We start from the raw sequence: 11,696 nt of genomic DNA on the forward strand, positions 1-11,696 counted from the left end.
TTTTTATACAAACGTAAAATAAATTTTTTGAAAAGATTTTTATCTTGTTACGCAAAAGAAGTACCTATAACTTCTAATGTGTGTACATAATACACGTTTTTTTACGCTAAGCAATAATGTTACACAGTAGGATAAAGACGCAAGAAAGAAGTGGCTATTTCTATTATTCTTAAAAAAGCCCGGCCCGTTTTCCCCCTGTTCTGAATCTTGTACCTAGTTTTAATTCCAGGTAAAAGTTAATATACACCATAGCTACTGACTTCTCCTCTATGTTCCCCATGTGGGGCAGAGGGAATCCAGTACCCCTGATCAGTCTGACATGTTTTGTCATCCACTATAAATGTGTTAGAACGCGTCGTTCAATATTATATATTCAAAGCTTGTTAGTACAATGAGTATTACAGGAAGCGATATTGTCAACTACAAATTCTATTGTCTATGTTAATGGAATATGGGAACTGAAAGGGAAGTAATTATGTTATGCTTGACATATGTATTTACATACTGTGATAAAAAAATTACTCGGTGGATATTTTCAGCAACTTCATAGAAACCATTCGCCGAATCATTTAGGAAATCTTGCAGTGTTTATTTGCTATTATTATTTTCTTTATATAATTATGTATTTACATTGTGTATTCGCGGATATTTGTCGGATTTACGAGTTCTTCAATACAAAGAGTCCCCTCGTGATAAGAGGTAATCGCCGAAACTGAAGCCTATATTGAAAGACGAATCGTACTATAAAAATCGTTCTCAAAGGTTAATATATAAAATTTTCGTGTCACAATGTTCGTTCCCATACTCCTCTGAAACGGTTCGACCGATTCTTATGAATTTTTTTATGCATATTCAGTAAGTCTGAGAATCGGCGACTATCTATCTTTCAAACCCCTAAGTGATAAGGGCTGCCCACACAGATATTTTTTTATTGTTTGGATTTTTTTTATCATGTGGCATTAAAAAACACATACAACCCTCAATTTTCACCCCTCTATGATCAACCCCTATTTTTATTACAGTAGATAGTTATTTTTATTAAAAAAAATGTTTCCTAGAAATAATATACATGGCAAAACAACGTTTGCCGGGTCAGCTAGTATTCAACATATCAAATCAATTTCTACAAAAAAAAGCCAACGAACTTTTTGCCTACCTTCAAAATTAACTTTTATCCCACAGCATCGGAAGTACCCTCATGTTACAATGGCGATTCTTGGCGCGGTGTAACATTGGAAGAATTTACTGCCTGCTCGTGGAACTTGGCCAACAACCGACAAACAAGAATGTTGGCAGATTTGGCCCTCGTCGGATGTTACAATGGCACCCTGCGACATAGAACAGCTGATACGGATAGGGTCCTCCTGGCGTCCGCAAAACGAAATTTGGCTGCGATGGCATATTTCGGCCTGACTGAGTTTCAGAAGGTATGTTTTTTAACTGGCTGTAGATTTAACTAGATTTTTATGTCGGCCGCAGTTTTGGAGCAAACATTTTCGACGTTTACTATATTTACATAAAACCATAACCACTTTAATAAGGTTTAAAATATATAACTCGTTCAGTAGTTTTGTGTTAATCTCTTTTATACACGGCTGGAGTACAACATTTAATATGTAAGAATAAATAATTACAAGGAAAAATTATTAAAAATTAAGTTCATAAAAAATTGTATTTTAAAAAAATGAATTGTAAAAAAAAATTAAAATAAATCAGTGGCGCTACAACCTCTTTAGGTCTTGGCCTTAGATTTCTAAATCTGTTTCATGATCATTTTTAAATCTAATAGGCAAGTAGGTGATCAGCCTCCAGTGCCTGACACACGCCGTCGATTTTTTGGGTCTAAGACATGTCGGTTTCCTTACGGTGTTTTCCTTCTGAACCTTTCGAGTAAATGTTAAATGCGCACATAGATATAAATTCCATTGGTGAACAGCCGGGGATCGAACCTACGACCTCAGGTATGAGAGTCGCGCGCTGAAGCCACTACGCCAAGACTGCTCAAAAAATGAATGTATATGATATAGTTTCCGTATTTATTGATTAAAAACTAAGTATTTGTTAATTAAAAAATAAATAAATATCCGAATAAGACGCTTTTTCTGTTCAGCCCTGCGATTCTGTAACTCACTTTTCGAACTCACACAGCGGTTTTCGCATCGGCGGTCGCTCTGAAATCAGTCGTGTAGCAGTCATTTTATGATTTGGCGTTCTGAAAAGGTAGTTTATTGTTTAGTGAGTTCGAAAAGTGAGTTACAGAATCGCAGGGCTGTTAGTGTAAATTTCGCGAGCAATGTTATAGTACTAGGAACTAAAATAGACCAAATGCAGGAAGCATTATTCAGCAATAGATTTCCGATTTTACAACAATAAGCTGTCATATATATCGCGTGGTTTCACATAACATATAGGATATACGAATATATCAGAAAGTTAATGGTCTCAGATTTCTGTTTTAATATATCAGCTTTCTATGCCTGATAAGTGAATAATTAAATTTTGAGCGATTTAATAAATAAATCTATATATATATATAATGAAAATGGTCTTCGTTTGAGGCTCAATCACGCCTAAACCATAAACTGATCGTATCGACATGAAACTACCACCATTCGATGCGAAATTTTTCCTAGATGGTTTATGGCTATTTATTTATTAAATTCCAACGTTCCTTCATTTTTTTATTGCTGTTTTACTTTTATGAAAATTTATCCATACGGACTTCACCGCGGAAACATTCGGGGAGGCTTCCTAGAACCTCTAAACGTCAACATCTGTTAAAAACTCGATTTTCGAAATATTTCAATTTTCTTAGCGGGAAGTTAAAAAGAAGAATAATAAAAATATGAAAAAAAATAAAATAATGAAACATAAAATTTATTTTAATTCGTCCAGCAAAGCGGGCGCGAAACGGCTAGTAATAAATAAAAATGTGTTTATTCATGTGACAACAATTCATTATAATGTGTAAGATTTGGGGACCCTTAAAATAACCTGAGTCAGGGCTCCCAGCTCTTCCATAACAAACTTAATCGTAATTTCCATAAAAATATATATGTTTACTAGTAGACTCGGCCAAGCGTTGCTGTGGCTAAGATTTTTGTTATATTACATAGTAGTAAACTATTCAAGAGAAACGGCAGGAGAACACCAATCCACCATGCTTTTTTGGTGGTTATGCCATTTAATTGTAGCTTATGTGAAACGTTGATACTTTCAACACAGCGCCATCTGTTAGAATTGTCACTATCAAATAATAAACAAATATTTTGCAATAAAACAATATTGCCGGTTGAGATGAAAGCTATCCTATCTTTTAAGTTGGATCAAACTACACACGGTGTGCGAATTTGATTGATATCGGTTTGGTAGTTTAGGAGTCCATAGCGGACAAACAACGTGACACGTAATTTATATATATTAAGACATTATGTTTTTAGTTCAGTTTTCTAATAGCATTAGTATTAAGTTACTGTAAAATTTGGAAATAAGGAAAATAAATATTTCTTGTAGTAATTTGTTATTATTTCCCTACAGATATCGCAATACGTATTTGAAGAAACGTTCAATCTACGTTTTGCTGTTCCATTCACGCAACACAACGCTACTGTTTCCGGCGCAACCCTCGCCGCGCTGTCGCCTGCGCAAGTCGCGCAGATCAAACAACTCAACTCGCTGGATCTCGAGCTGTATGACTTCGCTAAGGGGCTCATGTTCAAAAGGTATTTTCATAACTTTATTCATATACGTATATATATTATATTGACGACTCATTGGTCTAGCCCTAAACATATCTAGTTATTAAATTGAATGAATAATATAATAAATAATAATAATTATTATTAATATTAATTAATAATTGAATAATATACTAAATATTATTAAATTATTAACGTTAAATATTTCTTATTAACTATTTAATATTTAAAAAAATAAAGAAAGCCAAAGAAGTATAACTTCTTAGGGGGCGTCCATAAATTACGTGAGGTGTTTTTTTAAATTTTCTGTGACTCTCTTCCCCCCCCCCCCCCCCTGGTGAGATGTCGTGAGATTTTATTCAACCATTCTATTTGAAAAATCTCACGTGAGACTTTTCAAAATGTGGGTTTCTTACGTAAACGCGTTGGATTGTTATTGTAAAAGAAGAAAAAAATGCTTCGTGCTTTTAGTTACGACTAAAACAAAATAAGTGAAATGTTGAGCGTTTAGGTATGGAGTTAGCGGGAAGTTGCAGAGATGGCCTTTAGGGTCAACCGTTTTCCAAATTTTTTTTTCCAATCAGAAAAAAAATTGCGTGATATTTGCCGAGACCCCTCCTCTCTCCAACGTAAGATTAAATGAGATTTGACTCTACCCCCTCCCCCCCTTAAACACCTCACGTAATTTATGGACGCCCCCTTACGCGCGTACATAAGTACACGCACCCTTTTTTTGTCTACTATTATTATGATTATTACATGTTTTATTGCGTCTGAGGCGCCAACTAACTGTTGTGATCATTCTGCTGCTTCCATAATGCTGAGCCAGGGCCAGTTATAACCACAACACACACATATTACGCACTTATAATGTACCTTGTTCCTGAAAAAAAAAATCTTATTTTTCTTTCTATTTTTGATTATTATTATTATTTTCTGTGTATCTGTGTGTGTATTTCGTTAGTAATAAATGTTGCGTCTATGTCTAATAATCAGAAATTCGATTAAAATTGAAATGTTGTGTGAAGCAGTTGTTACAAATTCTGTTTTATATAATCCACACTCTTTGCCAAGTTAATGATATTGGCACGTGCTCTAGCATACATGATCTTTTATGCTAATCACAAAAGGTGCAAGGTTATTATGAAGAGCCCGCTGCTATGTAGAACAGTGTTAGCCTAGTGGCTTCAGAGCGCGTCATATACACATATACAGCAAATATACAGCTGATATATATAAATCTTCTGTGCATGTGTTTGTAGTTAAACTCCTAAACGGAAACTCCTGGACTGATTTTGATGACTTTTTGTGTGTTCAAGTGGAGTCGAGAATGATTTACATTATTAGATATGTTTTTGAAGTGAAACTTCTTTAGGTGCATGAGGGTAATTTTTTTACAGAACGTTCCGAACATGTGCAGCTTTTTTGTCGAAGAAAGGGGGGAGAGCGATTGAGACCGATTGAGAGTGAGAAGGGCGAAATACCTTATAGAAATTCTATTTTTAAAATTAAAATATCGTAAAGAGAATTTATGAAATACTAGTGGACCCGACAGACGTTGTCCTGCATGATATTTCAAGCGATTAGTAAAGCAAAGTATGAAAGTACCGACTGCAGCGCCATCTGGCGGGCTGATTTGTGAATCTAAACCATTCCCAGATCCCCTTGAACACATACAAAAAATTTCATCGAAATCGGTCCAGTCGTTTGAGAGAAGTTCAGTGACATTCACACTCACAGAAGAATTATATATATAAAACGAATTGTAAATTAAAATGTCACGTGTTTTTATTATCGAAGAATTAACAAATATTTTTTTTTTTAAATTTGTATTAGTTTTCGACATTTAATATTTTAATGACAAATTAATTCATTAAATCCCAACATATCTTTTTCCCTACCTCGTAAGTCTCGGAAATCTAAAATTTAGATTTGTATAAATATAAACAAGACTTAAAAATTTGTTAGCGAAAGAAGTTTTTAGCCGGCCCCGCTTTATGGGTTGTCGCCGTATCTGGCACTATAAGTCAGCAGATTGGGACGGGATGCGGTCTTTCTTTGCGTCCTACCCTTGGGGGCCTATGTGCTTTTCGCCGGAAGCTCCAGATTCCGTCGCCGCCTCTGTCGCCGAAGTGGTTCTGCAGGGCATGGAACTCTTTATTCCATTTTCTGCGGTGCCGATCGGTGGCAAGTGTCAGCCCTGGTTTAAGCGTTCTTGCAAGGCGGCATCGCGTCGAAAGCGAGAATGCTTTAAAGCATGGGCGGAAGCGGCGAAATCTCGTGATGCCAATACCAGCGAACGTAAAACAGCATATAACTCCGCCTCCAGGTCCTTCAAACGGGAAATCACTAAGGCAAAGTCAGAGCACATTGCCAGATTTGGCTAGAGATTGGCCCAACTCCCTTCAGGGACTCGAGCCTTCTGGTCTCTCGCCAAAGCTGTCCAAGGGAATTTTTGTCAGCCCGCCATTCCGCCACTGCACAGGGAGGATGACTCTCTAGCCCACACTGCGAAGGAGAAGGCCGACCTTTTGGGCTGTCTCTTCGCGTCCAACTCGACTTTGGATGACAGAGGGAGATCACCACCGACCATTTCGCGGTGTGATTCTTCGATGCCGGAAATCACATTCCAGCAACGTGCCGTGCGCAAAGCACTATCTTCCTTGGACATTCATAAGTCGAGCGGGCCGGATGGTATCCCCCCAATTGTGCTGCGTACTTGTGCTCCTGAGTTGGCTCCGGTCTTAACGCGCCTTTTCCGGTACTTGCTCGGCACTGTCCCGAAGTGCTGGAAGACCGCTTCGATACATCCGATCCCAAAAAAAGGCGATCGCTCTGATCCGTCCAACTATCGCCCAATAGCTATAACCTCCTTGTTCTCCAAAATAATGGAAACCATTATTAATAGCCAGCTCTTGAGGTATCTAGAGGGCCACCAGTTGATTAGCGATTCTCAGTACGGCTTTCGTCGTGGTCGCTCAGCTGGTGACCTCCTTGTATACCTTACCCATAGGTGGGCAGAGGCAATTGAGTCCAAGGGGGAGGCGCTGGCGGTAAGTTTGGACATAGCGAAAGCCTTCGATCGGGTGTGGCACAGAGCACTGCTCTCGAAGCTTCCAGCCTATGGGCTACCCGAGAAATTATGCGATTGGATCTCCAGCTTTCTGGCCGATCGGAGCATCAAGGTCGTCATCGACGGAGCATGTTCCGACCTTAAACCCGTGAACGCTGGGGTCCCACAAGGCTGTGTTCTATCCCCGACCCTGTTTCTTCTGCATATCAATGATATGTTGCAACTTAGCAACATTCATTGCTATGCGGATGACAGAACTGGGGATACTTTTTACACTGGCCGGGCAGGTATTTCTCGGGCAGTTGTCGATGAGTACCGGAACAAACTTGTGTCTGAAGTCGAAACTCTACTACGTGGAGTCTCAGACTGGGGCAAACTAAACCTAGTCCAATTTAACCCCAAGAAGACACAAGTTTGCGCGTTTTCCGCTAAAAAAACACCCTTTGTCGCTACTCCTCTTTTCGAAAACACTCTTCTTAAAGCCACAGCCAGCATTGGAATACTTGGCGTTGACATATCGAACGACGTTCAGTTTCGCGGTCACTTGGAGGGAAAGGCTAAATTAGCCTCCAAAAAGCTTGGTGTGCTCAGCAAGGCGAGGCGGTACTTTACTCCGGGCCACCGCATGCAACTATATAAAGCGCAAATTCGGCCCCACATGGAGTACTGCTCTCACCTCTGGGCGGGGGCTCCCCAGTACCAGCTCCTTCCACTTGACCGTATACAACGCAGAGCGGTTCGAATCGTCGACGACCAATCCCTCTCCGAGCGGCTTGATCCTTTGGCGTTGCGTAGAGATGTGGGGTCACTCTGCATCTTCTACCGCATTTACCATGGAGAGTGTTCAGAGGAGTTGTTCGGATTAATACCTGCAGCTGAATTTCATCATCGGACGTCGAGACAGAATACGAAATTCCACCCGTATCACCTCGACGTCCGCCGTTCCACAACTGAGCGTTTTTCAAGGCAGTTTTTGCCGCGCACCACCACTATGTGGAACCAGCTGCCCACTGAAGTATTTCCGAACCAATTCGACTTAGGGTCCTTCAAGAAAAGAGCGTACCAATTCTTAAAAGGCCGGCAACGCACTCGCGAGCCCTCTGGCATTGAGAGTGTCCATGGGCGGCGGTATCACTTAACATCAGGTGAGCCTCCTGCCCGTTTGCCCCCCGTTCTATAAAAAAAAAAAGTTTCACTTCTGACAGACATTTTTTTTTGTTTGACATGTGTACAGGACAACGTCTGTCGGATCCGAAAGTAGTTTTATAATATTTACAGTCGAAATTTTGACATACACTTCTCGACTCTGAATTTTACCTTAAGACAATTTTCTTGGGTATTTTGATGGAAGATACAAGTACAATAACAAGTGAAACGCGGTTTAAATAAATTACGTCATTATAACCGTTATAATTAAAGGGAAAGGCGGCACTTATGCTTACGAGTATCTTTTGATGAAGATAAAATGTTGGAGCGATCCCCGTTTGATATCTTTGAATTCTTGATAATTACGTTCAATTAACAAAGTTCCTTTGTTTAATGGACAAGTTAAAAACTTACTTAGGTCCTTTTATGGTTATACATGATAGTAATAAAGATATGAATACCGGTATTTTGTAACTCCAAATTGCCATTGTTATCCTGGGTTTGTTTTTGTATGCGATTCGGTATCTGCATCGGTATTTATTTGTAGTTACCGGAGATGAGTAGAGATCTTCCTAACGAAAATTTACAGTCGTTGCTCCTGATGTCAATTGTCAACATTGTCACATTCGAAGCGTTGCAATAACGCTTCAACGATACTCTACAATCGTTGCTCCCGATGTTAACTGTCAACTGTCACTAAAGATGTTGATCTTTCAGATTCGAAGCGTTGCGTAAACGGGACAGCGATACTCTACAATCGTTACTCCCGATGTCAATTATCACTACAGATGTTGATCTTTCACATTCGAACCATTGCGACCGGGAGACAGATACTCTACAATCGTTGCTCCCGATGTCAACTGTCACTAAAGATGTCAATCTTTCAGATTCGAAGCTTTGCGTTAACGGGACAACGATACTCTACAATCGTTTCTCCCGATATCAACTGTCACTAAAGATGTCAATCTTTCACATTCGAAGCGTTGCGAACGGGACACAGATACTCTACAATCGTTGCTCCCGATATCAATTATTACTACAGATGTTGATCTTTCACATTCGAACCATTGCGACTGAGACACAGATACTCTACAATCGTTGCTCCCGATGTCAATTGTCAAGTGTCACTAAAGATTTTGATCTTTCACATTCGAAGCGTTGCAATAACGCTTCAACGATACTCTACAATCGTTGCTCCCGATGTCAATTGTCAAGTGTCACTAAAGATTTTGATCTTTCACATTCGAAGCGTTGCAATAACGCTTCAACGATACTCTACAATCGTTGCTCCCGATGTCAATTGTCAAGTGTCACTAAAGATTTTGATCTTTCACATTCGAAGCGTTACAATAACGCTTCAACGATACTCTACAATCGTTGCTCCCGATGTCAATTGTCAAGTGTCACTAAAGATTTTGATCTTTCACATTCGAAGCGTTGCAATAACGCTTCAACGATACTCTACAATCGTTGCTCCTGATGTCAATTGTCAATTATCACTAAAGATGTTTATCTTTCACATTCGAAGCCTTGCAATAACGCTTCAACGATACTCTACAATCGTTGCTCCTGATGTCAATTGTCAATTATCACTAAAGATGTTTATCTTTCACATTCGAAGCGTTGCAATAACGCTTCAACGATACTCTACAATCGTTGCTCCCAATGTCAATTGTCAAGTGTCACTAAAGATGTCAATCTTTCAGATTCGAAGCGTTATGTAAACGGGACAGCGATACTCTATAATCGTTGCTCCCGATGTCAATTGTCAAGTGTCACTAAAGATGTCAATCTTTCAGATTCGAAGCGTTATGTAAACGGGACAGCGATACTCTACAATCGTTGCTTCCGATGTCAACTGTCACGAAAGATGTCAATCTTTCAGATTCGAAGCGTTATGTAAACGGGACAGCGATACTCTACAATCGTTGCTCCCAATGTCAATTGTCAAGTGTCACTAAAGATGTCAATCTTTCAGATTCGAAGCGTTATGTAAACGGGACAGCGATACTCTATAATCGTTGCTCCCGATGTCAATTGTCAAGTGTCACTAAAGATGTCAATCTTTCAGATTCGAAGCGTTATGTAAACGGGACAGCGATACTCTACAATCGTTGCTTCCGATGTCAACTGTCACGAAAGATGTCAATCTTTCAGATTCGAAGCGTTATGTAAACGGGACAGCGATACTCTACAATCGTTGCTCCCAATGTCAATTGTCAAGTGTCACTAAAGATGTCAATCTTTCAGATTCGAAGCGTTATGTAAACGGGACAGCGATACTCTATAATCGTTGCTCCCGATGTCAATTGTCAAGTGTCACTAAAGATGTCAATCTTTCAGATTCGAAGCGTTATGTAAACGGGACAGCGATACTCTACAATCGTTGCTTCCGATGTCAACTGTCACGAAAGATGTCAATCTTTCAGATTCGAAGCGTTATGTAAACGGGACAGCGATACTCTACAATCGTTGCTCCCGATGTCAACTGTCACTAAAGATGTCAATCTTTCAGATTCGAAGGGTTGCGTAAACGGGACAGCGATACTCTACAATCGTTGATCCCGATGTCAATTATCACTGCAGATGTTGATCTTTCACATTCGAACCGTTGCGACCGGGACACAGATACTCTACAATCGTTGCTCCCGATGTCAATCTTTCAGATTCGAAGCGTTGCGTTAACGGGACAGCGATGCTCCACAATCGTTGCTCCCGATATCAACTGTCACTAAAGATGTCAATCTTTCAGATCGAAGCGTTATGTAAACGGGATAGCGATACTCTACAATCATTGCTCCCGATGTTAACTGTCAACTGTCACTAAAGACGTTAAACTTTCAGATTCGAAGCGTTGCGAAAACGTGACAGCGATTTCGAGTTCCGCTGGCGACATCTTGGCGAAGTGGCGCCGCGTAGTGGAGTCACTGAATTCGATTGGGACAGCAATCTTGAAGATGGGACAACCGAAAAATACAAAGGCAAGTAAGGCCTTGGCTGCTAAATTTTAGGTTAAATTTAAAATACCACCTTGTGAAGGATCGGCGAATAACTTGGCAATATAATTTGGATGCGCAGGAGTTTTTTAGATTCTTTTGTTAATGTTCATTGCCAAGTTACATGCCGACCTATTTCAAAACTCTGTATATATTAAAGATATACGCCACCATATTGTAAATGAACAAAATGTATATTAACAAGTGTCTTAGGTCCGTATTTCTAGTCTTGTTAGTAAGATCTAGAGCTAATACGGGCCTGTGCAGTTTCTTTTGATGATTAGGCATGTTAGTCCCTATTTCTAAAACGTTAATTATGAGTCTTTAGTGATTTAATATCGATATCCTAGGATACGAATCAAAAATAGAATTGTATTTTTTTGACATTCTTCCCTTTTTTTCATTCTTGTTCTATTTAATTTAATATTTTGCATTTTGTACGCAATCTAATATATAAAATTCTCGTGTCGCGGTGTTTGTAGTTAAACTCTTCCGAAACGGCTTGACCGATCCTCATGAAATTTTGTGTTCATATTGGGTATGTCTTAGAATCGGACATCTATTTTTCAACCCCCTAAATGTTAGGGGACTACCCCTAAACTATTATTTTTTAATTTTTAGATTTTTTTTTATGATACTGCTTTAAAAAATACATTTTTATTATAAATGATATACATGGCAAAACGACGTTTTTCAGACCGTTTCCGTTTTTTGTTATTTTATATATATTAAGAGTTAAAATTCTCGTTTCCGAATCGCACCCTAACAGCGTCGTGTCGTCCT

The 11,696-nt window shown here is 39.2% G+C and overlaps 1 protein-coding gene across 1 annotated transcript in view; it reads left to right on the forward strand.

The window, feature by feature from the left end:
• The window catches only part of LOC125061744 (heparan-sulfate 6-O-sulfotransferase 2), a 121,275-nt gene extending 109,900 nt beyond the window's left edge, over positions 1–11,375 (forward strand). The window contains exons 6-8 of the mRNA XM_047667327.1: positions 1,183–1,427; positions 3,538–3,722; positions 10,762–11,375. Coding sequence (XP_047523283.1) covers positions 1,183–1,427; positions 3,538–3,722; positions 10,762–10,906 — 575 coding nt within the window. The 3' untranslated portion in view covers positions 10,907–11,375. The remainder of the gene's footprint in view (positions 1–1,182; positions 1,428–3,537; positions 3,723–10,761) is intronic.
• The last annotated feature ends 321 nt before the right edge of the window (positions 11,376–11,696 follow it).

This window comes from Pieris napi, chromosome 24 (genome assembly GCF_905475465.1).
Source record: "Pieris napi chromosome 24, ilPieNapi1.2, whole genome shotgun sequence".
NCBI classification, from domain to species: domain Eukaryota; kingdom Metazoa; phylum Arthropoda; class Insecta; order Lepidoptera; family Pieridae; genus Pieris; species Pieris napi.